At 50.1% G+C, this 26708-nt stretch overlaps 1 protein-coding gene across 3 annotated transcripts in view; it reads right to left on the bottom strand.

Moving 5' to 3' along the window:
• Positions 1-25452, bottom strand: part of SLAMF1 (signaling lymphocytic activation molecule family member 1) — a 36186-nt gene extending 10734 nt beyond the window's left edge. The window contains exons 1-5 of one of the 3 annotated variants that reach the window (XM_043567795.1): positions 24893-25438; positions 17097-17435; positions 15110-15391; positions 5537-5635; positions 1532-1605 (exon numbers count right to left, since the gene is read on the bottom strand). In XM_043567795.1, coding sequence (XP_043423730.1) covers positions 1532-1605; positions 5537-5635; positions 15110-15391; positions 17097-17435; positions 24893-24968 — 870 coding nt within the window. In that variant the 5' untranslated portion in view covers positions 24969-25438. Of the gene's footprint in view, positions 1-1531; positions 1606-5536; positions 5636-15109; positions 15392-17096; positions 17436-24892 lie in introns of all 3 variants that reach the window. The other 2 variants (XM_043567796.1, XM_043567797.1) reach the window with 2 other exon arrangements.
• Between the last annotated feature and the right edge of the window lie 1256 nt (positions 25453-26708).

Genomic DNA, 26708 nt, shown 5'->3' with positions numbered 1-26708 from the left:
GAGAAAAGCAAGGCGGGAAGGTTTGCTTTACTAGATTCCACAACGGGGTAATTCGCTGAGCTGACAGTCACACTTTGTATATGTGTCATACCTGACAGTAAGAAGACAGACGCCAGCAGCATCAGACGGAGTGGGCAGGGAAGGCTGAAGTTGAAGCCAGCCATCTAAGCATGTAAATGCAAGGGAGAGGTTGCTCTTGGGACTCTCCTATACATATATACATATACATATATATACACACACACATATTTTCAGTTTATTTATTTATTCGGAGAGAAAGAGAGAGCAAGCAGGGGAGGGGCAGAGAGAGAGAGAGGGAGAGAGAGAATCCTAAGCAGGCTCTGTGCAGTCAGCACAGAGCCCGATGTGGGGCTTGAACCCACAAACCATGAGATCATGACCTGTGACGAAACCAAGAGTGAAAAGTTTAACCGACTGAACCCCCCAGGTGCTCCGGGACTCTCCGATTTTTAATGTTTGTTTGTTTATTTATTTTTGAGAGAGAGAGACAGACAGACAGAGCATGCGCAGGGGAGGGGCAGAGAGAGAGAGAAGGAAACACAGAATCCCAAGCAGGCTCCAGGCTCTGAGCTGTCAGCACAGAGCCCTACGCTAGGGCTCGAACTCACGAACAATGAGATCATGACCTGAGCCAAAGTAGGACGCCCAACCGACTGAGCCACCCAGGTGCCCCAGGTCTCCCATTGCCAAATGGAACTTGGCTGTCAGACATAGCGATGGCCTATGTATTAAACCCTCCAGGCCACCAGGGGGCAGCAGAAATAAGAGCTCCGGCCAAGAGTCATCCCTGGTTATCAGAAATGCCTTCCCATCTGATGCAATTTTCCAAGGTGTTAATCAAAGCTGTCTTCACCTTCATGCCCTTTACTCCAGAATTTGCTCCCTCTGCATGACCAGATTCTGCCTTGTACATCACCTAGCATTGCCTTCACGTCTGAAAAACTAGAATATCTTCCTGGCTAACTGTATTCCGTTAGCCTCCCTCTAACTTCTAACATAGCTGCATCCTGACTTTATCATGACTAGCCATCTGTCCAGCCAGAATCCTCAAATCCTCCTTCCCTGTCTCTATGGTGCTTTGCAAACTCCTACACTTGCGTCAGACCAACACATCATACCACAGCCTCTCTAAACCTTCCCTTTGTCCTCAGGCCTGCCCCCCTGTCTCTTGAGAAGGGCGAGTTAGGTAACAGGGACCCACAGACACCTGGAACACCACAGCTAGAGGAGTCGTCTATCATAGGTTTCTTGCTTCCTCGTTCTCCCCCTATGAAGACACAGATGCCCAGGCTACCCAGTGTTTTCATCATTTCAAATGATAAATAACCCCATCGGACATTGAAGTTTAATGCCTTTTTGGAGAGCTCTTGTTCTTGACTTCTGCTTCCCTAATTTCCTCTGCTCCGGAACCCATGGAGAACCATGAACGTCAGGCATGCAAGACGGACTGGCCAGGAATCCCACGGAAACACGACAGGCCCACCCCGGACAAAGAAAGTCTAGAACTTACACCTGATTTCTGGACTTGGGCATAGATAGTAAGGCTTTTTGCTTCTGTGGTTGGCTGGGAATGATTTGCTTTACCTGGGGAAAAGAAATCACAGTGGTTATCTCTCTGTGGCCTACCCAGAGAACTCCACTCAGACCTATGTGGTCTTTACCCCCCCCCACCGCATACCCCCCACCCTTCCCCAGGAGTACCAAAGGAACAAACACCAAGTCCCAAACCCCCTGTATATGTGTCACATGACATGAGGTTGGTTACTTGATCTCTCTGTTTCTATTTCTCTGAGAAATGGGACTGAAGTATCTTCCCCCACAGGGCTGTTGTGATGGTCCCATGAGCTGTTATCTGTCAAGTATTTAGAACAGTGCCTGGTCCATAGAAAATTCCCAGTATGTGTTACATGGAATTGGAATGCCATTCAATTATTTTCATCTCTATTGTTTAATGTGCATATCTGGGCTCCTCCCAGGATTCTAAGTGCTTTGAGGACGGGGCTTATGACCCTTGCATACTCTTCCACTTGTAGCACAGCGCTTGGTTCAGCTTTCTCACTCAACCCTCTGTTTCTGGGACACTTTGTGCGTGTGTAGAGGAAGGGGGTCCAAGACGGACGATCCCCCAGGACTGATCGGAAAACAAAGGGACAGCGTCACTCGAACACCCACCACCCGGAAACTTTGCTCAGAGCCTAGGGTCTCCGGAATTTAATTCATTGCAGGACTCTTTAACAGTTAACCAGTTTTTGAGTTTCGTCTTTTTAAATTATAAAAATAATTCATTCTCATTACAAAAATTAAAATTGCATAAGGTCAAAAGTACATCCCTCGTCCCCCACCCCAACCAAGGCAATTTCATGTCCAGAAACGATCGCTTTTAAGCTCGACATATATCCTTCCAGACCGACCCTGTGCAATTACAGGAATGTCCCATACCTGCAGTCTGAGAGACAGAGCATGAGCATCGGAGGGGCAGAGAGGGGGGGGGGGCGGGGACACAGAATCCGAAGCAAGCTCCAGGCTCTGAGCTGTTAGCACAGAGCCCGACAGGGGGCTCGAACTCACAAACCGGAAGTCATGAGCTGAGCCGAGGACGCTCAATCGACTGAGCCACCCAGGCGCCCCTGTTCTCTGGAGTTCTTTATGCGCTTCGTGCAGTGGTGAGAAGCGTGGTGAAAGTACCAGACTAAAGCATGGAGGCTAATTTGGGGACGCTTGCCAAGTCCAGGCAGAAGCAATGGAGGCTTGACCCAGAGGAAATCACACAGGGTCTTTAGGTTGGACTTATTTTAACGCCGATCAATTGATCCTCTTAAAAAAATGAGGAGCCAGTCCCTGAGGGAACAGCACCGAGGAGCGGTACGCTTTTATTTGGAAGGGGAAGGCCGAAAATGTATGTATGCGGTGAAGGTGCTCGAAGGTGCCGCATGAGAATATATGATCGTTGGAGTAGAAGGGGAAGCTCAAAGCTCTCAAAGAACGTCCGCGTAGGATGTGCTTGTGTCCGGGGGTGGGGGGTGTGCGTGGAGTGCCTGGTGGTTCCGGCTTTACTTTTTGGCCAGGATCGATATTGGCTGCCGAGCGTGCGTGAATGCGCGTGTGCAGAACGGAGGCTGGGGCTTGGGGGTGACAGACGCGGTAATGAGAGGGGGGCACAGGTTGGGTCTGTGAGAGGGTTTGCAAAGTTAGCCGCGCCCGCCCTGGCCTGTGCTCAGTCTGTAGGAGAACAGACACCCGTCTTGAGGGACTTCGACTCTCGGGTCAGCTTCAGGCCGAAACGGGTGATTGTGGGGACAGCCCCGAATGCTCAGACAGATGGAAGAAGGGAGGCTGAAACGCCGCGTCCGAGAGAAACACCGATGGTTCAAGATCGTTCCGTCGCACAGCGTCCTTCCTAGCTCCAGAGCAGGTTTTGGGAGTCAGCTCAACTCAGCTCAGTCAGTGAGGCCCTGGGGCCGAATGGAAATGTTCATCGTGGCCTTAGAGTGAGGGTAGCTACTCCCTAGTCCTCACTGGCTGAGTGGCATTGGACAGAACCTGCCACCGAATTGGGTCTCTTCTCTTACTTTAACCGTAAAATTCAGATGGAGAATGTCTAACGTCCTTTCCAGCCGTGGCCTGAAGGACAAAGTTGTCCTTTGTTACCCAGGCTTCATGGGCTTGTCCTGAGTGCTGTTCCCAGATGCGGCCACATCTGCTGATGATAGGACTTAAACCATTGGTGTTTGAATTCACTCCCTTAGGAGATTTGTCTAGCGTGTATGTATCTGTCCATCTGTCGTGCATCTGTCCGTGTCCCACCATCTGTCCGTGGACATCCCCGTATTCGGTGTTTTGGGCGTATGGACTCCTGGATCCCCACAACACTGCACCTTACATAACTTCACCCCTGTTTTGCAGGGGAGACCTCACTGATTCAGTTACCCAGCCCGTCAGTGGCCGAGTCTGCGTGTGAATGTAAGTTTGGCCAGTGCCTGACCCCGTGTGTTGGAGCAGTGTATTCTGGGCATGAAATTGCTAGGGAGACCCTTTGCAGAGCTTCAGAGTCAGGCGGCATCTCGGAGGTGACGGCATTCGTGTTAATCTCAGGGTCCTCAATCCTGGTATCTCGCCGTTTCCTTCTTATCTAGGCCAAATGTGGGTGCCTTGCCCCATCCCCTTAGGCTCTCATCATGGTTTCTGTCTGAATCACCCCACCCCAACCCCTCCCCAGCTAACTCTTAGATGGAGGAAATGAGACAAAAGTAGGTGGCTGGGCTGTGATCTTGACTTTTTTCATGCAAGCCAACCCGACTCAGGGTGCTGCGGTAAGGGCTTTTTTGAGAAGGTCGCACGTGACCGATCTACTTGGCAAATAAGATCAGCCATCAGCTTTGTGGCATGAAAATCAAGTCCCGTCCTCACCACGGGACGGCCAGCCCGGGAAACTGGACCTGTGGGACTGTGGTATGGGCGGGTGAGGCGAGTGGGGCCGAGCGCATTGCTCCTTGATGTGGAATCAGGGGACGACTTGGAGGGGAGGCCAAGAGACCCTACCTCTAGGTACTTAACCTGCAAGGAAGTAATGGGGCCTTCAGAGCTATCCCAGGCGACCTTCCGTATCATTTGGTCTGGCCTTAAGCAACTCGCAAATGGTACCGTTTTCCAAGGTGAGGCAGAATTTGTGCACATATCTTTAGTAAAGAGCATTCCCTCTGCTGCCTTCCGGTGACCCGTGGACCTTCCCCCTGGCATGCGCCCTGGGGGGTGGGTGTCAGTTCTGGTCTCTCATTAACAGGCTGGGTGAACTCGCACGAGTCACGTAGCCTCTCTCTGCGTCTGTTACCCCGTTGCTGAGTCACGTAGAAACGATTTGCAGAGGATATTGCGGGAATAAAAAGAAATTATAGAAAGGTTTCAACCCTTGGATGAGTGCCTTTTTATTAGTCAGTAATTCTAACGTTCCTTGAATGAAATCCAGGAGTCCCCTGGATTCTGCGTCTGGTGAACATTGTTAAGCCTCTGGACCCCTTCAGCATCCTGTATCTACGTCTACACCAGAGCGAGGCATACGGAATGAGAACGATCTGTGTAAGGCCTCCCGCGTTAGACACCTGTGGCTCATCCCTCTTTCCATTCCCACAGCCCAACACAGGGGATCAAGACATGTGTTGAATCACGGGGCACCCGGGAGGCTCAGTGCGTCTGACTCTTGATTTCGGCTCAGGTCGTGATACCCGGGTCATGGGATCAGGCCCCAAGCTGGGCTCTGTGCTGACGGCACTGGGGCTGCTGGGGATTCTCTCTCTCCCTCTCTCTCGGCCCCGCCCCCCGAATAAATAAATAAACATAAAAAAAAAAAGACATGCTGATTTCGACCGAACTGAGCAAGGCCCCAGGATATGTGTATTTAGTTATCGCAAAGGTGCTTTGTGGAGAAAAGCGTGCTAAGGGGTGCAAGCAGGTCTTTGCTTGTGGGGAGCCGTCCCTGCTTACCGCAGAATCTGATATGAGTCTCTTCACTGACACCTACCTCTTCTTCTCAACAGCAGCACTGCTACTTTGAGCGTCAAGATGACACCAATGATGGCCCCTGAGGACAGCCCGACATACAGTCCCCAGGGTCTTAGTTCTGAAAAAAAAGGTCAAAGGGCAATCTCAACAGTACTGCGAGTTTCAAAACATCCTTCCCGGAAGTGGGGAGACCAAGCCTCATGTTCTCGTTCTCTATTCTCGGGGGAGACATCCACTCTGATGGTTTCAGATAGCGGCTTCAGAGCACCGAAGATTCCCCACCTGTTCTCTTATCCTTATTCCTCTCTCCACACTCCATTTTCCTAATTTCCGTAAAGATTTTTCTGCTCAAATGCCTGATGGGCACCTTGATGGCCACATGGCTCAAATCAGACTCATCTTTGTCCCAAGTCAACCTCTCTTCCCGTTTCCCTAGTGTTAAACCTCATGCGTCCTGCATCCATTTTGGTTGAATGAACACATGGGTACTGCCCACTGTCCCCACACCCCGACACCCCCCCACACCATTGTCATGAGACGCTGGGAGGAAGAACGACCAATTTCTGTCTCTTAAAAATGAACACGATGGCGCTATGATCGTCCTACCATGCAAATAACTTTACTGAGGCCACTGGACCCGAACTGAAAGAAAAGCATGTACATTTTCCTCTCAGCGATCCCCACGCTTAACATGAGCCCTTGAGTGGCAGTCAGCAGGCTCAAAGTCACAGAGCACCCCCCCCCTTTTTTTTTAATGCTTTCTCTCCTTTACCCACTTCACCAAATCCTTCTGAGCCAGGAGCGATACCTTGGAAAAGAGCAAAAGAGACCTGAGTCCCAGCAAACAAGACATCTAGCTTACTGAGGTAGTAACGGATGATGAGCCAGGCTTTATTTTTAGGGCATCATGTGTATTAATAGATACAGCCCTCACAACAGCCCTGGGAGGTTCTCATTACTCCCCTTTTGTGCGGAAGGAAGCAGGCATGGAGACCCTCGAATACTAGAGATCGGTCTAGGGGTACAAATGTGGCTGAGTGTTGAAGACAGACCTCGGGGAGAGTCAGAGAGGCTTATGGGTTCGGGGTGAGTTACCCCAGGGTAATGAACAGTGGGTTCATTACCTGAAGCACCAGGATTTTAAGTAAAGTAACAGCATTAAGGCTCTAAACACAGTTGACCCTTGAACAGCCTGGGGGGTTAGGAGTACCGGCCCCCTGACACAGTTGAAAATCCATGTGTGACTTTTGATTCCCCAAAAACTTAACTGTTAACCAGTTAAGTTCCCCCAAAACTTAGTTGATTCCCCAAAAACTACTGTTAACCAGAAACCTTCCTGGTAACACAGAGAGTTGACGTATTATATGTATTAGATGCCGTTCTTACAGTAAAGAAAGGTGAAGAAAATGTTGAGACAACCGTAAGGAAGAGAAGATCTATTTCCAATACCATATTGTATTTGTAAAAAAAATAAAAATAAATCTGTATATAAGTGGATCCACCCAGTTCAAACCCGTGGGGTTGAAGGGCCAGCTATGGCATAAGGACAGGTGTTGGCATTAATGTGTCAGGGTAGTTTATAAGGATGATTGTAGAATCGGCCTGCTTGTTGTTGAACTTGGGGTGGATTGCGGGGGGGGGGGCGGTGAGGGGAGATGTTGAGATGAAGGAATAGGTGGGTTGTAGAGGAGCAGAGTCCCTACAAGCGTCACTCACACAGTTGACCTGTGACATTCACAGAGTTGGCCAAAGCTACAGGCTAAAGTCTCAGGGCATCGATAAAAGGCAAGATCCAAGTGGGCCTTCAGCCCGATGGCTCACCAGAGGTTGCCTCCAGGGTTTGAAAAGATTCCTCCTTTTGCTTCCTAGGCTTTTCACACATCAAGGCATCCCAAGGAACCTCAGTGAACTGGCTTTGTAAGCAGTTGACCCTCTGGATTATTGACCCTCTTCCCCAGACTGAAGAAGCTTTCACCCTGCCAGTTACCAACTCCAGCGGACAGGCGTGCCATGTGACCTGATCAAAGAGCCAGGGTGCAAGCAGAGAGTGGCTGTAAGGCTCCTGGATTAATATCAAGCCTAAGATTTAAGCATGGAGACACCACTGTGGTTGGAACTTCCTGCGAGCGGTCCCCCTCTGAATGGCTTGTGGTCACTGAGAACCCTCTTCGCAGGTGGGGCGTGTGTGTGTGGGTGCATGTGTGTCTGAGACAGCACAAAGAAAGAATGATTACTCAGGGCTTATGTTGCCAACCCCAGGGGCATGGAGAAGTGCCCCAAATCCTAAGCTAAGAAGCAGAGACAGCAGCCAAGCGCCACCATGTTCCGGGGGTCCATGGAGCCGACCCAGAAAATCGTGACAGCGAGTCTGACTATCGTGAGACGACTTCCTTTCCCTTCTTCCCTCGTGTATGTTGGGGACCTGCTAAAACAACAGTTACTTGAAGAACAAATGACTGGGCCAGAACACGTAACAACGCCAGCCCTGTTTCTTTTCCAGGGAGCCGTGGGGATGAACGTCATCTGCTGTCCTTGTCCCATGACATAACCGACCAGCTTCTGCCCATCCAGCCAGATCTGAGAGGCAAGCTGGCCGTCATCCTGAGATTCCACAGCCCGGATTCTTCTCCTAGTCTTTGAATGCAAAGTAATGTGAACCTGTGCGAGGATTTAAGCGACAGCTCCACAGAGGTTTTGAATATTAGAGGAGCTGGAGCATCATCTCACCTGACTCACTAATTTTTACGTTGAGGGACCTGCGATTCAGACAGGTGTGCCCAGAGCCACAGAGAGGTCGATGGCGGAGCTGGGCAGGATGAGAACTGTGGACTTCACAGTCTTGTGTTTTCTCCTGTGGCGGTGGGACCCCGCGAGGAAAGCCCTGGGAGGTGCCCATGCCCTCAACACCCTCCCTCCAACACCCGCCCCGTCTTGTGCCCTGTGGTGTGCCCTCTCCCCTTCCTCCCGCCGCACCTTCGGCTGCCCAGTGTTGACGCCCAGGCCAATGCTACCTCCTCTGTGTCAGTTTCCCTGACCTGTCCCAGCTCTCCTTGTTCCCTGCCCCGGGACTCTGCGGCACCTCGGTTTACGCCGTGTGTCTTAGAACCTGAGTTGTGCCATTATCTTTGCGGTGCAGATCACTTTCAGTGAGGTCATTTGGAACCAGACAGGGGGATTCGAATTCTGGACCTACCACCTGATAGCTCTGTGATCTCGGAGACGCTGTTCATAACTTCTGGGGCCTCAGTCTCCGCGACGGCAAAGCGAGCACGACAATATCCAGTTCGCACAGTCGCTCTGATGAGCCAAGGAAATCTTTGTAGGAGGTGCCCAGAGCAGTGCCTGGAGCACAGCACGAGGTGCACAGCTGTCGCCTCCTTCCGCCGGCCTCCACTCCCCCGCCAGCTGCTAGCCTCTCAGAGGCCACTTCGTTCCCTCTTTTGCTCGTGTCCTAGGACTTGGCACACAGTACATTCTCGGTAAATTCCTGCTGGTGGATTGGAAGGACAAGACGATGGGTTTGATCTCACGTCCACCGGAGTCCCTTCGCTGGCCACCGACACTTCCGCCCCATCCTGTTGTCGGCTTATGACTTCGTTTCTCTCTCTGTCTAGCAGGCGTCTTTGCATGTGGTGCTCCTCTGTTTGGTACTATTCTCTCGTGATACGGATGCTTGTATGGAAACTAAATGTCAGGTACTCCCTGCCCTTAGCAATTTGGATCGATACGGACAGAATGCTGTCAGGCTGCCCGTGATTCCTACAATGTCAGGTGACAACTTCCTCGTACAACGAAAGACTTGCTCCTACGGCTCCGCTTGCTGTGGTCTGGGCTGTCCTGGGTGCAAGGTTCAATGCCTTCAGCAGTTTCCACACACACACACACACACACACACACACACACAGCCAAAAAACCTACACCAAGATTTTGTGGGTGTGAATCCTCTGCTGAAGATCTGAAAGGTCACAGGGAACGGATTCCATCATGAATCAGGTGGGTTTTTCCACCATCTGACAGGCTCAGACCTTCTTTTTCTCTTCCTCTGTCTGCACAAGCCACATCTGTCCCCTTTCTTGCACGGAATCCTCTAACCCACAGCTGAATTCTTTGGGGGAGGGGTGTCACCTCCTGCCCGCTAACGTTAAAAAAAAATTTTTTTTAATGTTTATTTATTTTTGAGAGAGAGAGAGAGAGCCAGAGCATGAGTGGGGAAGAGGCAAAGAGGGAGACGGAGACACAGAGTCTGAAGCACGTTCCAGGCTCCGAGCTGTCAGCACAGAGCCCAGCGTGGGGCTCAGACCCACGAGCTGTGACATCGTGACCTGAGCAGAAGTCGGACACTTAACCTACCGAGCCACCCAGGCGCCCCTGCCCACTAACATTTAAACTAAGGTACAATTCTAAACAAACCCTGTTCCTTTCCAGAGAGGAATTTTAGTCGAAGTTTCTTCATACGATAATATTTTTCTACCTGGTAAGGTAGAGAAGTCCCCCCTAGATTGTAAATTCTTGAAGGTAAACGCTGTGTTAAGCTTTATTCGCACCCCCTCCCCCCACCACCTGATACAATGTAGGGTGGGGGGGGCACTTACTGAGCACAAGATAAAGGAAGTTAAATTAAATTAAAAGCCATAGAAAGAAGACTGGCATGTATCCTTTGGTTAAGAATTATTAGAGCCCTAAATATAAGAAGGTCTCAGAAGGAAGGCAGGGTCACTTTTGAATGGCTCCAAGTGGAATCAAAGGGCGCTTTGACCTACTTAGCATGTGCTTCATAATAATGAAATGGAATCAGGAAGAGACTGTGTGCCTGCGGCCTCCGCACCACCTGTGTTCCCATTTTCAAACCACCGTTTCCTGTGACAGAAAACTCCAGCTCTCCCTCTTCTTCCTCAGTCCTGTGGTGAGTGAGGCCTCTCAGAACGAAATCAGAGCAACGTGGTCCTGGGGCCCGTTGGCCCCATTGTTCATTCACAAAGAAATCCCATCTGAACGTTTCTAAATAGGAGGTGGGGCCTTTTTCCACCCCTGGAGCCTCTTCGAAGCCGCTGAGGAGGCTGGTCGAGAACCCCGGCACAATTTGTGAGGCCTCACCTTTGGTCCTCTCCCCTGTGGGTTGTGGTTTAAACCTGGCAACTTGGCCCGGAGCCACGCCTCCAAGGCAAAGGATGGGGGGCCTTTTTTTTTTAACCTCTAAAAGTCCATTGCCCCAGACACACAAAAGCTGTCCCTCCTCAAGTCCGCCAAACCTCATTCTTCAAGGAGAGAGAGAAGAAAACGAAAAAGAATCTGAGAAACAAACGTAGTCTCCCCCAGGACGTAGTGAGATGCTGCCATAACGGTCTGAGAACAGATCTCCTTCCTGCCTTTCATGTGGTTCTGTCTGCAAGGCCGTCTGCAAAAGCACACAGCGACTTGAAGAAGTCAGCCAGCCTTCAAAAAACACCTTCTCGTCGACGGTGGCTTCCACTCAGAATTGGGGATGCTCACAACCCATACGCTGATTTGAGGTCCAGGACCACCCAAGGGAACAGTTTCACAGAGTTTCCGGGTTCCAGAAAAGCCCCTCACGCCCGCCTATCCCACCCACACTGTGTTGCAGAGGCTACTGGCTGTGCCCACACTTTTCCCCATCCATCCACGGAAGCACGAGTGTTGTCCAGTCCCAGGGCCGGCCAGCCTCCCTTGCGGCAGGGGTGGCCATATGACAAGGCTCCAGCCCATGAGGTACCTTCCAGGCTCCACCCTTCCGCCACTGTTGTCACGCCGGCCGGACTGGGTGCATGATGAAGAGGGACCTGCCTCTGCCCTCGGTAGCAGTGGGTGCTCCCTGGCCTTGTTAGAAAGGGGGAGCCCCTGGGGCTCACTGGCAGGCGTCACCTGTCTCTTCCTCTGCGCTAACCCAGGCTTGCTGAGCCAACTTGTTGGCGATCTACGGAAAAGTAGCTTCTTTCCAAGAGGAGCTCCCAGGGACATTCCCTTTTAGCTGAATTGCTTAAGGTTTTGTATTATATGTTCTAGCATAGATGTAACTCTCTCCGAAGACGGTCACGAAGGACAACAGCAAGGCTCACACCGTCGACCCACATCAACATGCTCCGGGGGACCTCGCGAGAGTGCTTTGTGGCACCCTAAGATTTGGACTTGGCAATAAAGGTGCTTCCTAGCAAGAGACATTAAGATGTTTCTTACCGTGCTCACTGGGAATCAGCAGAAACAAACAAACAAACAAACAAAGACATTTCTTACTGTAAAATAATGAAGTGGCCATTGGAAGAAGGATGAGTATACCACTGGGAGCCTGGACAAATGTCATCAGAAGAATGGCACAGTGAAGAGATCTCCAATAAACCCTCAGCCTCCACCGCTCAGTCCCAAGGCTGGAATTTCCCTTGTGTGAAGTCTTTGTTAAACTAACAGCCACTCCTCATCATCTCTTGATGGGTCACTGCAAGGGTGGCCCTTCCCCATAACTAGTGTCTCTTTCTGCTGCCTCTTCCCTGCCCCCACCCATTCTCCACACCACTGAGATTTCTCTCCGAAATGCAAAGCCGATCGTGTTACTCCTCTATCGATTATCGCTTCCGATTGCCTGTAGGGTAACACAGGACAAGACCCAGCCGCCTCTGCTTTTCCCTCTGCCTGGAATGTCTTTCTTTGACCTGCTTGGGTAATTTGTATTTGCTCTCCAGAACCCACTTGGTGTCGCATCCTCTGTGATGGTCTCTCTGATTCCTTCAGATAGCCTCAATCATTCCCTCTTCTTTGTTACTTCTGTTCTGCCCGTACCACTACACGATCTAGGATTAGCTACTTCCAGAATGATCTCTTTCCTTAAGGGCAAGGATCAGGTCTTTTTTTTTTTTTTGTCTTTGTGCACTCAGCACCTAGCACAATGTTGGAACGTAGTAGAATCTCAACAGAGGTTGTCAAACTAAGCACAGTATTCTAAGGATTAGTAATACTCATTAAACACAAGTCAATAAGCTAATAGAACTCTGTTTTCTGTCTTTAGGCAGCCTGGTGTACTGGGAATGGCATGCCACAGCCCAGCTATGTGAATTTGTTCTGATGCGCCATCGTTCCCCACCCCCAGAGGCAGGAGGGAGGGATCTCTATTTGTGTTATGGATTGAACTGTGCTTCCCCCAAAATTCACATGTTGAAGTCCTTAGAATGTGACCTTATTTGGAAACAGTGTCTTTACAGAGGTGATCAAGTTGAAATGAGATCATTCGGGTGGCGTTATGAGCTGAACTGTGTCCCTCCCAAACTCATATTTTGAAGCCTTAACCCTTAGTACCTCAGAATGCAAATGTATTTGGAGATGGGATCTTAAAATGGGCGATTAAGTTAAAATGAGGCCATTAGGATGGGCTCCGATCCAATCTTACAGGAAATCTGGACACACGAAGAGATGTGTGCACACACAGAGGAAAGACCATAGGGAGGCACGGCAAGAAGGTGGCCATCTGCAAGCCAAGGAGAGGGGCCTCAGCAAAAAAGCCCAGCCCTGTCAACACTTTGATCTTGGGCTTCTAGCCTCCAGAGTTGTGAGAAAATAAATTCCTGTCACTCAAACACCCAGTCCGTGGTCTTCTCTTATGGCAACACCAGAAAACCGATTACAGGGGAGCCCTGATCCAACATGACTGGTGTCCTTATAAGATGAGGGAATCTGAACGGAGATAGGCTCTGAGGGAAGAGAGTGTGAAGAGACACGAGGAGAAGGCAGCCACCTGTCAGCCACGGAGAGGGGCCTCCACAGACCTCTTCCTCACAGGTTCAGAAACAACCAGCCTTACCGACCATGTGATTCTGGACTTCTAGTCTCCAGAACTGTGAGGCAACACATTCTGGTGGTTGAAACCACCCCGTTGCTGGAACTCGGTCACAGCAGCCCTAGCAGCAAATATCCCTTGTAAACTTTGGGCAGCCTTCTTCCCACTGTACGTGCAAAGCGAATCATAGAATATCGACTCTGGACAGAGCTTCGTGACCTATGAAGACTTTGGAAAGCACTAATTAAATTCTTCTTGAACCACAGAGAAAAGCGCAAAGAGAGTCCTTCCTTTTTTTGAGATAGGCCAGGGTAAAACTCTTCACGCCCTGTCTTTGCTCTAGGAGGTTTGCCACGACCACAGAAGGCTCAAGAAAATCCTTGCATTTTTACAATTATTTACGAGGCGTTTAAAGCGTGTTATGTTTTCCACGACTACTTAGGAGGATTCCAGGATCAGACAGCTCAGCCCTGCTACGTGCTCTGTGTGTGACCTTCCTATGTCTTTGCTTCCTCGTCTGTGAAGTGGGGGTGTACTGATGCTCTTTGGTGGCTGTGAGAATTGAGTGCGAGGCCACACAAGTGGCATATTGGAAACAGGCATAAGACCTGTCAGTGGTTACGATTTTAGATAAAGAATCTAAGTCTCAGGCAGGTTAAGAGGCCTTACGCTTGCAAGTAAGCGAGAGTGGCATTGGGTCCAGAGCCACTGGGGACACCTTCCGCAAACCCTAGAACACCTCCCTCATAGACACACCAAGTCTACAGCGGGCTGAAGTCCCCTTGGAATGGCTCCTGTTCCCCACAGTGGATGCAGAAAAGAGAATGTCAGGGCATCAGTAATGCTCGGAGGGCCAGCAGCCAGGTCCTTCTGTCCCTGAACCCACCTGAGGCGTGGACACAGGATCTGTCATTGAAAAGGGTCAGCGGTCTGTCTAGCTAGCTTCCACCCTCAGAGGGTCACTTAATCGGCCCTCCCTTCCTTTTGATAGCAGAATAATGATGCTGTGCTTCCTGGAGAATGAGCAGTCAGAAGGTGGAGGCTTAGGTGCTAAACCTCGAGGAAGCGTGGGGAGGGTACTTAAATGCTACGAGCTTCACCTTCCTCGTCTGTAAGATCAGGACGGCGAGAACACTTAACCGGTAGGGTCGTTGTGAGGACAAAACAGATGAGACCTCTGAAAGCGCTCTGCCAATAACAAAGTACTGTGTGGTTTGTCATCGTTCCCGAACGCCACAATCCAGGTCTTGGTCAGAGAGCTAACCCCCCCGGGACATCTGACTTGCTATGAGGGTCACGGTCCATACCGTTAACAGGTGGCCCTTCATTATACCCTGCTTTCCATTACTGAGCAGATGCTTCACGTCTTGTCACCACACCATGCTGCTAGAGAGCACAGGTCAGGCCTCCTGGCCGTGCCCAATTTGCTGCACGGAGGGGGTCGACAAGTCTTATCGGTGGTGCAGACCTGTCCCACCATGAGCAGACCGTGCACTGGGGAGTCGAGACCTGCCACCCTTGCGGGTTAGAGCCAAGACAGGAGGGGAGAGGAAGAATCACAACGGGGAGGCCCGCGCTCTGGGTCTGACTCCATCGTTTCCCACCGGTGTCCTCGGCCGGGAACTGAGCAGAATGCCCTCCTGGCGATTACGAGCGGCAGGCACCCACTGAGCGCACCCGAGGAAGCTTTTATCAACCGTAGAGAAAAACGTAAAGTGTCGTTACCAGGGTGGAGGCGGGAATCATTGGTTCCGGTTGGGGACTGAGCCCCTATCGTCAATGTGCCACACCGGCCCCCACCAGGGCACTCACCTGGAGGATCCGGCATGCACACGGACCCCGGGGTGAAGGTCTGCGAGTGGTTGCTGATGGGGTTGCTCACGGTGCAGACGTAGACGTTGTGGACGTGCTGAGGGCCCAGGCTGAGGTGCAGGTGGGAGCTGTTGGCTGAGATCGGTGGGTCGGCGCCCGTCTCCTCCCTCCAGCTGTAAGCCACATGGTCCCCCTTCCCCACTTCGCAGGCCAGCGTCAAGCTGCAGTTTCCGTTCTCCTGGGTCCAGTTCAACACCTTTATTTCCGGAGTGGAGACCTGTTCTGTCAGGAGGGGGAGGAAAGAAGGCCTCACTCAAGTGAACCCCCTGGGATTCTGACTGGACCTTTCCGTCAGAAGAAAATGCAACCTGATGGTGTTTTTCCTTCCCTGTGGGTCTGCAGCGCGATTTATTCTAGTGGGGACTTACTGGTTCCCCAAATCCCTCTCTCTCCACTACGCTCCCTTCCGGTGCGAGCTCGGGACAAAATAGAGAAAAGTAATCTGTCGTTTAGTCCCCTCCTCCCACCACTGTTAGGAACCTACCTCCTCTTGCTAATACTCCTGATCTGATACTTGAGTATTTTACCTCCTAGATCTGAAAGAATGACTGGGTGGTGGGGTTTTTATCTAGAGTGTGTGTTGGGAAGGGGTGCTCACTCTAATGCCAGGAAATAGCCGAGGCCAGGGAGCAAGTTGTATTTATTTAGCAATTACTGTAGGACAGACACGATTCTGGCACTGCACATTCATCACAGCCTTTAATCTTCTCAACAACTTTCTCAACAATCGTAGCCTTAGTGGTAAGTATTCCCATCTTACAGGTGGAGACACTGAGTCCCGCAGGGATGGCAGGGGTCACATATTATGTGAGCTCAGAACCTAGGTCTGTCTGACTCGGAAATCCAGCTTCTTCCTTGGACTCGAGAAGACTCTCGTGGTTGCATAGACCGCACTTTCCAAGGTAAGAATTTAGGTGACAAGACGTGACAAAGGCAATGAACTGTTCTGGAAAATGCATGATGGGTCATCCCTGGGGGGCACTACTGGAGTGGCCAGAACTCCCTGGTACCTGTCAGGGGGCTGAAGGGAGTCTGCATACACTGTGTGGAGGAGGGGGAAGGACTCTCCTGATGTCCTCCTGTAGGCATCTGGGGATTTCAAAGAAATGCTGGGTAGGTGAGGCTCTCTATCCCATCTCAGAGATAAGTCTCTCTATAAAGGAGCCTCTGGGCTTGAAAGACACAAACTCTGGGTGCATTCAAGAGGGGCTGGCAGTTAAAGAGGCTCAAAAAAAGCACTGGCCTTGGACTCAGATGGACCTAGGTTCTAGTTTAAGTTCTGCAACTAAGCGACTTTATAACCAGAGTCTCTCTTGCGATGCCAAAAAAAAAAAAAAAAAAAAAAAAAAAAAAGAGCCCTTCTAGCAGGTGGATGTGGTCCTGTTCCTGGGCATGGGGCGTGGGAGTGGTGCATGGGCTGAGACTCAGCTCTCCTTTGCCCAGGCCCCTAGTGCAGGGGACCAGCCACGAGGACGTGTGTAAGCACATGACAGTCCTGTGGATTTCAATGTCTTCATCTATGGAAAAGAGGTCGGACTTGATCCGCGGCATTCAAACATTTTAAAAATCGGGGGAAAAACAAAACCCTTTTTCAAGCCAAGTCTTATTTGCAAATTGAGACTCTCAGGCTCCTACGCCCTGTAGTCCGTGAGCAGCTAGGCTCCTTGTCTTTGGCAAATGGGGGTAGTAATTAGTGCTCTCAGCTACCACCAATGGGCCATTTGGACAAAAAAGATTTGTGAATCTCTAAAACGTCTTCCCAAACCACAGTTTCAACACCCTGGACTTGCTGATCTTTAAAAGTCACTCCCAATCTTGGAACCCTCGCTAAATTCTTAGGCAAGGGACTATCGCTGCCCACCCACCCCCACCCCACCCCCCAGCCCCCACCCCCGCCTGGTGGGGACCGGGGAAACCCTGTCATTACCAAAGAGCTTCAGCTGCAGGCAAAAATGGCGAACTGAAAAGTTCTCCTCCAGGGTCGTGAAGTACCAGCCCTCAGTTTCCTTCTTGCTTTGCAGGATCTCCAGCTTCAGGTTCTCCGGATGGAATTTATAGCCATTTTCCAGAAAGCGTGGAGAGGCCCTTTCCGGCAGACTCAGAGACACTATTTTCGTCTTGACATTTTTTTGCGGTGATTCTGACTTTGTGACCAGGATGTGGATACTCTTGTTCATGCTCTTACTTATGCCTTCAGACGCCAGGGGCAGCAGCAAATTTCTTCCCAACTGCTCGGTGACCTCTTGACAAGTCATCAAGCTCTCACCTGTGGGAGGAGGAAGAAGAAAGTCCCTTATCGTGGACGTTTTTGAGAATCACATCCTCTCTGTGGATCAGGAATGACAGACTATAGATGCTCCTTCTTCTTCCCGGCCTCTCCCTGGCATTGCCAGGTGCTTAGCAGCCAATGAGGGCAGTCACGATAGTCCCGCTGTATTCTCAATGTTTCAAACATCCCAATGGAAATCTTAAATTTTTGTTTTACATTAAATATCATTTATTGTCACACTGGTTTCCATACAACACCCAGTGCTCATCCCAACAGGTGCCCTCCTCAGTGCCCATCGCCCACCCTCCCCTCTCAGTTTGTTCTCAGTATTCAAGGGTCGCTGATGGTTTGCCTCCTTCCCTCTCCGTAACTTTTTCCCCCCTTCCTCTCCCCCATGGTCTTCTGTTAAGTTCCTCAGGATCCACATATGAGTGAAAACATATGGTATCTGTCTTTCTCTGCCTGACTTATTTCACTCAGCATAATACCCTCCAGTTCCATCCACGTTGCTACGAATGGCCAGATTTCATTCTTTCTCACTGCCAAGTAGTATCCCATTGTATATATAAACCACATCTTCTTTTTTTTTTATAATGGAGGTGTGCAGACTAACTGGGACACTGGATTTCTTTGATCTAGGAGAGAATTCTCTCAACTCAGATTTATAGTGAAGGCACAGAGAGGCGAAGATGTGGAAAAGTTAAAGGACATCCCGAAAGTCACGTAATTAGTAACTGGACTAGAATCCAGGTCTGCTAATTCCTTGACCAGACTTCTCACCACCACTGCGTACATAATATGAAGGGTGGAGAGCAACCAAAGCTGATTCTGAGCTTGTGAGCCCAGGACACCAAGGCTACAGAGCGTCGTTTTTCAGATGACAAAGAAAGAAAAAAGTCTGAGGGGTGTGGAGCCAGGCAGGTAGTAAGCCCGGGGTTCAAACTCTGGAATTCTTGCTCTCCAAAAAAACTGTTAAGTAGTTCCCAATATCAAGGCTGAGAAATTATTTTACTTCTCTTTTTCAAAAGAGCTGAGCCAACAACAACAACCAAAAAAAGAAAGAAAAAGAAAGAAGAAAGAAGGAAAGAAAGAAAGAAAGAAAGAAAGAAAGAAAGAAAGAAAGAAAGAAGGAAAAGGAGAGAGAGAAAGAGAGAAAAAGAAAAAGAAACCCAAAACCAAACCTTTCAAATCACTGTAAGGGATCCTACTGCTGACTATTTAACACCTCCTCTCCTCTTCTCAAACTGATGACCTCAGCTGATGACTCTGATTCTCATTTCACTGAAAAAGGAGTCGAAACAAGAGGAGAATTTCCATTTGTAGCCACCACCAGGAAACCTACCTACTTAGATGGGTAGTCTGTGCTCCCCTTAGGTCTAGCCTCGTCCTTCACGGAGCACTCGCCCACTTCAAGAATTTGCTCTTGCAATTGCCCTCATCCCTTGCATCATCAGCTCCGTTATTGGCATAGAATGTTGTGGGTTATTTCCATCAATACACAATAAACCCACTTGTAACTTCCCTCATTTACAAACCCCTCCCCTGACCCCAGGTTCATCCCTAGCCGCTGCCTCATATCTCTCTTTTCCTTTATTGCAAAGCCCTTTAATGTGTGTTGATATTTTCTGTTTCCATTTCCTGACCCATTTTCCTGTGCCCGCTCCTGGCAAGTGCTGTTCCTTACTACTCACTGGAAGGTCACTCGTCGAGGTCATTGTATGCACCGTGGTGCCGAGTCCATTCTCCATTCTCATCTTGCTTTCTCAGGAGCACTTGACATGCTTCCCCACTCCCTCTTTGAAACAGTCCTCATTCAGTCCCCTGGAGCATCACGCTCCCCTGGTTTTCTTCCTCTTTCATTGGCTGCCCCTTGTCAGTTTCCTTGACTGGAACCTGCTGCTCTTAACCTCTAAATATTGGAGCATGCCAGGACTCAGTACCCAGACCTCCTCCCTCCCAGCCACGTTCACCCAGCTGCATGGGTTGCATACTTCTGGAATGCTTGCAGAGATAGATCTCCCTCCCAAACTGCCTACACGGATCAGCACTTGGAGGTCTGAAGGGCATTGCAAACTCAGCAGATGAACTCTTGGTTCTATAGCCCCTTCTACCAACGGCATTACAACTCTCCTGAATTCTCAGACCGAAGCCTTTGGAATCATCCTTGACTCCTTTCCTTCTCTCATACTCTGCATTCAGTCTATCAGCAAATCCTGTTGGCTCTACCATCAGAAAAGATCTGCAATCCTAGCACTTAGAACCTCCCTCATTTCTACCACTATCATCATTGCCTGGCATGGCCATTGGCTTCCAACTCATCCCCCGGCATCCATACAGCGGGCAGAGTCATCTTTTAAACCTATGTCAGCTTTTGTCTCTCTCTTGCTTTTAAACTTCCAGGGCTTTCTAGCACCATTGCATATTTGCTCATCTTATTTCTGTGTCCCTGGCTAGGATGCAAGTCTTCATGAGGAAGAATTTCATTCTGTTCAATTGTTTTGTCTCTAACACCGACAGCAGTAGTTGGTGCATGGTAAGCTTTTCGCAAATATCTGTTTGATCTACGACTGCAAAAAATGACATTACCTGACTAAAATCTCTTTTATTGAGCTGTGCCCAATATATAACTGAACTTAACCATAAGTTAATTCTCATAAAAGAAGGAGCCCATGACTCAGAGAGCATAGATTGTTCTAGCTGATAAGGAAGCCAGAAAAGTAACACAAAACCACCTGGTTAAGTAACGCAGGCACTTAGAAAGGACACAACTGACTTGTGACTAAGATTGGCTGTTGGAAAATTGGACAGACCAAATCCTCTCCACACCAAAAATGCCCTGAAATCCCAGCACTGGCCCGTAAAGGGCCCAGGTGGCGTTGGGCTAGAGATTCCGAGGAGGGGGGAAGCACGAGGCAGTCCACATGGGCTGAAACAAGGGCGACATTGGGGGAGACTCATAACAATGAAGGAAAAGGAGTTTATAGGACGAGACGGGGGGAGCCCCTCACCAAAGGAATCAAAGAAAGCAAGTAGGAAGGGAAAGAGGACAAGAAGAGAAGGGGCAGATTCGAGAAGGGCAGGCTGAGTGATGTGTGCACGCTCACTCACGGGGAGTGGCATTGAAACTTGGTCAGGAAGAGACCCTCACACCCTGCAACCCACACGAAGAATGATGACCTACCAACTGACTCTGTGTCAGTGGCTGGGGTGGGAGGGGGGACTAGAAACCAGCACCACCTAGACACAAGTGGAAAAAAAATAGGGGGACTTTAAAGTGGTTCACAAAACCCTTCAAGTGGAGTCCCTGCTCCTGAAACTTCCTACCGTCTGATGAGTGTTTTCCAGTGGGTCTGTGATTCAGTCAGCCCCTGTTTACTAAAGCGTCTGGAGGAAACACCAACTCACTTTCTTCAAGGGTAATTCTACTTAGAAAGTAGAGTGATTCACGTGGACCCATGGATATTTTCCTGAAATCAGCAGCATTTAGCCAACCCTTCACGAGATGGGATTCTACCTAATGACAGCCACCCCCTGCCCTCCATTTTTCTGCCGCCATGACGCTTTCACATCTCCCTATAGCATTTCTTTCGAGTGGAGGAGGGGGCGGCACTTAACAGCTCTCACTTCTTACGGCAGATCTAGGCCCAGGGAGAAAAGATAACTTGTCCAAGCCTGCTTTGTAAGCTGCAGTCCCATGAACCATCCTCTTTTCCCTTGTTCCTTGATGTTGCTGGGTCTTTCTGTCTCAGAGTATTTGCATTTACCCCAGCCTGAATGCCTGTTGCCCCCCTGTATTTCCCTGGCTGCCTCCTTCTGTCTTTCAGGTCTCTGCCTCTGACCCCTGGCTTAGTCTAGGCCTCCCTGCCAGTGCCTCCCGTGCCTTTGTTTTTTTGTTTTTTTTTGTTTTAATTTTTTTTAACGTTTATTTATTTTTGAGACAGAGAGAGACAGAGCATGAACAGGGGAGGCGCAGAGAGAGAGGGAGACACAGAATCTGAAACAGGCTCCAGGCTCTGAGCTGTCAGCACAGAGCCCGACGCCGGGCTCGAACTCAGGGACCGTGAGATCATGACCTGAGCCAAAGTCGGACGCTTCACTGACCAAGCCACCCAGGCGCCCCATCCTGTGCCTTTGTATCACACCTGCGTCTCACCCATCACGCTTTTAACCCTGATCTGTGCCTGTCATCATGACTTAAGAATAAGCTTCCAGGAGTAGTCACTGGGTCTGTTTTGTCCACTTGGAGTCCTAACGCCCAGCTGGAACATAGCAGAAACTCAGTTGCTCAAGAGAACAAAACACTGAATGAGATGAATAAGTGAATGAACAGAGAGGCTAAGTTCTCCTCTCTCCCAAATCAGGACGTTTTACCTTGACACCACCCCTCAGGAGTATAGGATGGGGGCAAACGGTGGGGACCTTTGTCCCCGCTTGCCAGGTGAGGACACAGAAAAGCCGTGGCTGTAGACCCTGGGCTTTAGCTCAACAGACCACTTGCCATTTCCCCTTGAACACTCAGAACCCTTCACCTCTGCATTGGTGCCTTCATCTGGAATATTCTCTTCAAGTCCTATAAAAACCCAACCTACCAGATGTATGTATTTGGGAAGACACACGAGGCAGAAGGGGGATTTATCTCCACTGTATACCCTTTTGTACTGAGGAAGTTTTATAGACGTATGCATGATACCCTTCCAATAAACAAACTAGCTCACACAAAACATTAAACGAAAACTTACTTGATGAAAGCAGTTCCTATCCACTTTCCAAACTCCAGACCAAATACTTCCAGACGCCCTCTACTTCCTTCTATGATCTTATCACCTTCTCTCATCTTTTGAATACTCCCTGTACTTCCATTCAATTAAAAGCAACTTACATGCTCCAATTATAGGTAACATATTCTAATATTCACCATGGGACCTGGATACGGATTTTAGCATCCCCTCCCCCACCGAGCAGAAGTTTATCTAGTGTCATTTATTGAGGCTTCTGAAGTCAGGCTGTGTGACTGCAGAGAAACTGTTAAACTACTCTGTGCCTCTCATTCCTTTTTGGGTAAAACTGTAACGTAACAACAATAACACATATCTCATAGGGTTCGTGTGAGAATTCAATGAATGATACACATAAAGCACTTAGAACCCACAGTGCCTTGTGTAAAGCAAGCAGGCTGTGCTTACTATTATTATCCATTCAACAAACATTTGTGGAAGGGCTCTCCTTGACCAGACAGCATGTCAGGTGCTGGGCAGAGGCTGCGGTTGATGTTTCCTCCACGCTTCGCACAACGTCTGCCCCATCGTGTGTCTTAATAGATGGTTGCTGAACGGGATTGTCCAAAGTCAGCCTATGGATAAAACCAAATAGTCCCGGCGTTCCCCTTTCCAGTCTGGTGCCACAGACGTGAAGGTGATGGCTTTATTAAAGCTTTTGAGAAATAGAAGTTGCTGAGGCCTCCGTCTCGGGATGGAACAGGCAGGTGAACAAAGTTGGGCCAAGTCTGGAACCCACACTCTTGCCCTTCATGTGTGAGAAGGAGGTGGGGTGGACCCCCACGGAGGAATACAAAATCCCCTTGGGGCAATTCATCAGTTGCAATAGATGCATCCCTCTGGTGGGGGATGCTGGTAATAGGGAGGCTGTGCATGTGTGGGAGTAGGGGGAAATCTTGGTACCTTCTGCTCATTTGTGCTGTGAACCCCAAACTGCTCTAAAAATAAAGTCTACTTAAAAAAAATACCATTGAGGGAATGGAAAATTCACTTTATTAGGGGAAGGGACATGTGGACTTTTTGATTTTTACGATTCTGACTCGGAATTGGGAGGCATGCCGAGTAGAGACGGGAGGGCGACTGGGTCCTGATTTTACAAGAATCACGCTTCTTGGTTGAATAACTGTCATGGTTGACCTGTCCCACTTGCAAAGCATTTCCGTCTGTATTTAACTGGGGTTTCACAAAAGCGGGTGCATTTAAAAATAAAAACACTAAAAATTGTGCGTGTGTTTCAGAAAAGACAGCTGCTGCCTATTGGGTAGACACGCCCCACGGGGCTGGGCTGCTTCTTGGTAACCAGGGAGCCCCAAGCCTCCAATGGAGCACCTGGTGGACACCGTGGGGACACCGTGGGCCAGGCTGGCCAGCAGACAAGCAAGCCCAGAGATTTAAAACTACCATCCCACTGTTCAACCCCATCCCTCCTGACGGTCACTCAGAAATAGCCCCAGATGCTAGAGTCACACATGGGACGCACCTGGAAGGGCTTGAAGCGGATCAGTTTGGCTTTCTGAGCCCTGAGCCCTGAGCCCTCAGAGAGCAGGAGCCATGGGTCTGCCTGATTCTGAGGGAACCGGGGGTCAAGGAAGGGCCTCTTTATCTGGAAATCTAATAAAAGAGAGACCCCATGTGCAGCCTCTCCGACATCCCTAGCGTATCTCTGGGCTTTTCCTGGAAAAGTCCTTAATGGATTTGCGGTCTTGAAAACCCCAAGGGCAAAATACCGGAGCCTCAGGATTTCCCCCCACCTTCCCTAAAGCTGCTTCCACGCCAAGCTGCCTCCCCAAGTCTGATCGAACTCAAGACGCTTAAACACTCCTCAGGGAGCCCGAAGTCCCTTCTCGCGGGGCCTTTTTAGTCTCAAATCCCTTTTCTCGTAGCCCTGAGACTGCTAACAGAACACCAAGCGCGCCTTCGGAGGAACACGAGCCAGAAAGGCAGGAGCAGAGCCCAGGCGCAAAGGCTCTCTGGTGCGTCTGGCGCTGTGGCTGGAGATGCCCTGACCCTTGAGAGTTCCCAATTCGCATTTCCCACTTCCTGTAACCAGCCCTGGACACCAAAAATCCTGGCCTCTCCCCTGCTTGCTGCCGTGGAAGGTTCCCTTCCAGGAAAGTAGCCACCGGTACGACCACACTGTGGCCACTGCCTGTTCTCAGCTGATGCCTGGGGTTTTCACTTCTAACTTCTTTTCGCACGGCGGCGGCCCCTCTTTGTTGTTGGACCATGTTTCTGGCTTGTCTGCTCGCGTGTGTGAGGATCCCCTCCGAGGGCAGGGATGTGGGAGTCTCCTCCCAGAGCTCAGCCCGTCCATCTCAGCCCCACAGCCTGGGTCTTCGCCAGATGCAAAACCAACCGCTCAACCAGAACCTTGACCACGCAGCTTCTCGCCCTGAGAGGCTGGTCTGGAACGTGGCCAGTGCCTTTGGCTTAGGGCTCCTGGTCTCCCAGCATCGGTAAGACTGAGCCTTAAAATCCAGGCTCCAGGGACTCATGCTATTCCTTCCTCTTTGAAAGAGTCAGGAGAAACTCAGAACCAGTCCCCGAGGAGGAGGCAGCCAAGCCACAGCCCCCAGCCCCTGCTGACTCCTCTCTCTCTCTCTCTCTCTCTCTCCTTGGGCTGGCTGAGTCCTGGCAGGTAACGGTGGGACTCAGACCCTCAGACAGATGAGCACTTACCTGTTCCACAGCTCAGCTCAAAAGCCAGGGAGAGAAACAGCAGGAAGTTCAAGGAGAGGAGCCCCTTGAGATCCATCAGCCAGTGAAGAAAGAGAAGGGAGCCCGGTGAGGAGCCCGGCAGCTGCTCGAAGATGCCACGGCAGAGCGAGGTCAGTGTCAGACAGAGCTGACACTCCCGACTAGTTATGCATCAGGAACCAGATGGCTTCCTGTGTCGCTGGGACTTTTTCTGCCTGAGTCTCGAGGATTGCTCATCTCCTTTCGGGCTTTAAATCACTTGGCTGTTCCCAAGAAGTCCGCGTCAAGTGCACAGACTGCTGAAGCCGGGAAAGCGGCTCAGCAAGCCCAGCCTTGAGCAGAAACGGCCCCCCTCCCCTCCTTAGCTCCCGCTGCGAGTTCTGCCCCGCTAAGTCTTCTTAGAGCACAAAGAGGAGGCGGGGCTCTGGCAGACCACCCCGAAATCTGGTCAGTCAGTTCAAGGCTGAACTTGGATGACTGAGCTTTAAAAGGTTCTTGCGTCTCACATCTGATTTGTTCCATAACTTCAGAGAACACCTCCACATGCCGTGGGGTCCTGCTGACAAAGCCACAGAGACATGGGGGGGGGGGGGCAAGGGCGTATCAACTGGCAGAAACCCAATTTCCCGGCTGTGTGTGTTGTGGTAGAACCCAGTGAGCCCTGGGTTGTGTGTGGGGGGAAGGGAGACTTCATCTCAGGGCTTGTGTCTAACTTTCTGTGGAAGAGAAGGGGCTAGAATTGGCAGAAGAAACACAGACGCTTTTCCAAGAGTTAAGCCACAGGGAATGAAACAATGGAAAGATGATTTTACTGGTGTGTGGCAAGAAGAGACTTTGCAAGGCCAGCCCGTTGCGTTTTGAAATCCATTTTAACAGGTCACAGGCACTCTCCAATGGGCTTCCCTAAGGGAGTCAGGGTGAACCTGCCCTTTATTCTCGCCTCTTTCCCCCCCTCCTTCGCCGGACACCGTCCTCCCCACAATACTACCCCGCGGCATGCTGGAGTCAGCACGGACCAACTCCTGAGAGCCGATGGTTAAATTTTCAGGCACCCTGCGAGCTGGGTGGTTGATCAGCATTGCCGTTATTAACAAGGTGAATGATGTGAAATTACGATTAAATGCATTGTATTAAAACTAAGGGACTAGGGGTGCCTGGGTGGCACAGTCGGTTAAGCATCCGACTTCAGCCAGGTCACGATCTCGCGGTCCGTGAGTTCGAGCCCCGCGTCAGGCTCTGGGCTGATGGCTCAGAGCCTGGAACCTGTTTCCGATTCTGTGTCTCCCTCTCTCTCTGCCCCTCCCCCGTTCATGCTCTGTCTCTCTCTGTCCCAAAAATAAATAAACGTTGAAAAAAAAACTAAAAAAAAAAAAAAACTAAGGGAATAAAAACTCAAAACGCATTACTTCCTAAATAGTTCACAACATTTGACTGTTATCTGTGCCCTTGAGGACGCTTCCATCTACTGTATCTTTACGGTCGAACTAAAATCCCAGATCACAGAGCTGCTGTGGTGCTCTCGCAGCCCTGCATTTGATGACACCACGTTGGTAGCTTGAAATCAGCCAGCGTGGGAGTATATGTACCATGGAAACTGGCAAACGATAGAATCAGAGCTTTGGCTCAATGTTTTGTTGATTTTCTAGATGTAAGAAAGTGATAGAGGAAAAAAAGCAATGATTCAGTTTGAACTTAAAAGCATGTCGTGACGGCAGCTTTGATGTCGTATTCAATACCTGTCGTCTCATTCGGCAAAGTCACAAGGGTCACTGATGAGCAAACGGGTTTGCAATGTATG

The sequence above is a fragment of the Prionailurus bengalensis genome, chromosome E4 (genome assembly GCF_016509475.1).
Source record: "Prionailurus bengalensis isolate Pbe53 chromosome E4, Fcat_Pben_1.1_paternal_pri, whole genome shotgun sequence".
Taxonomy (NCBI): Eukaryota; Metazoa; Chordata; class Mammalia; order Carnivora; family Felidae; genus Prionailurus; species Prionailurus bengalensis.
Note: the sequence above shows the minus strand (reverse complement) of the source record. Positions and strands in the feature narration are given on the sequence as shown.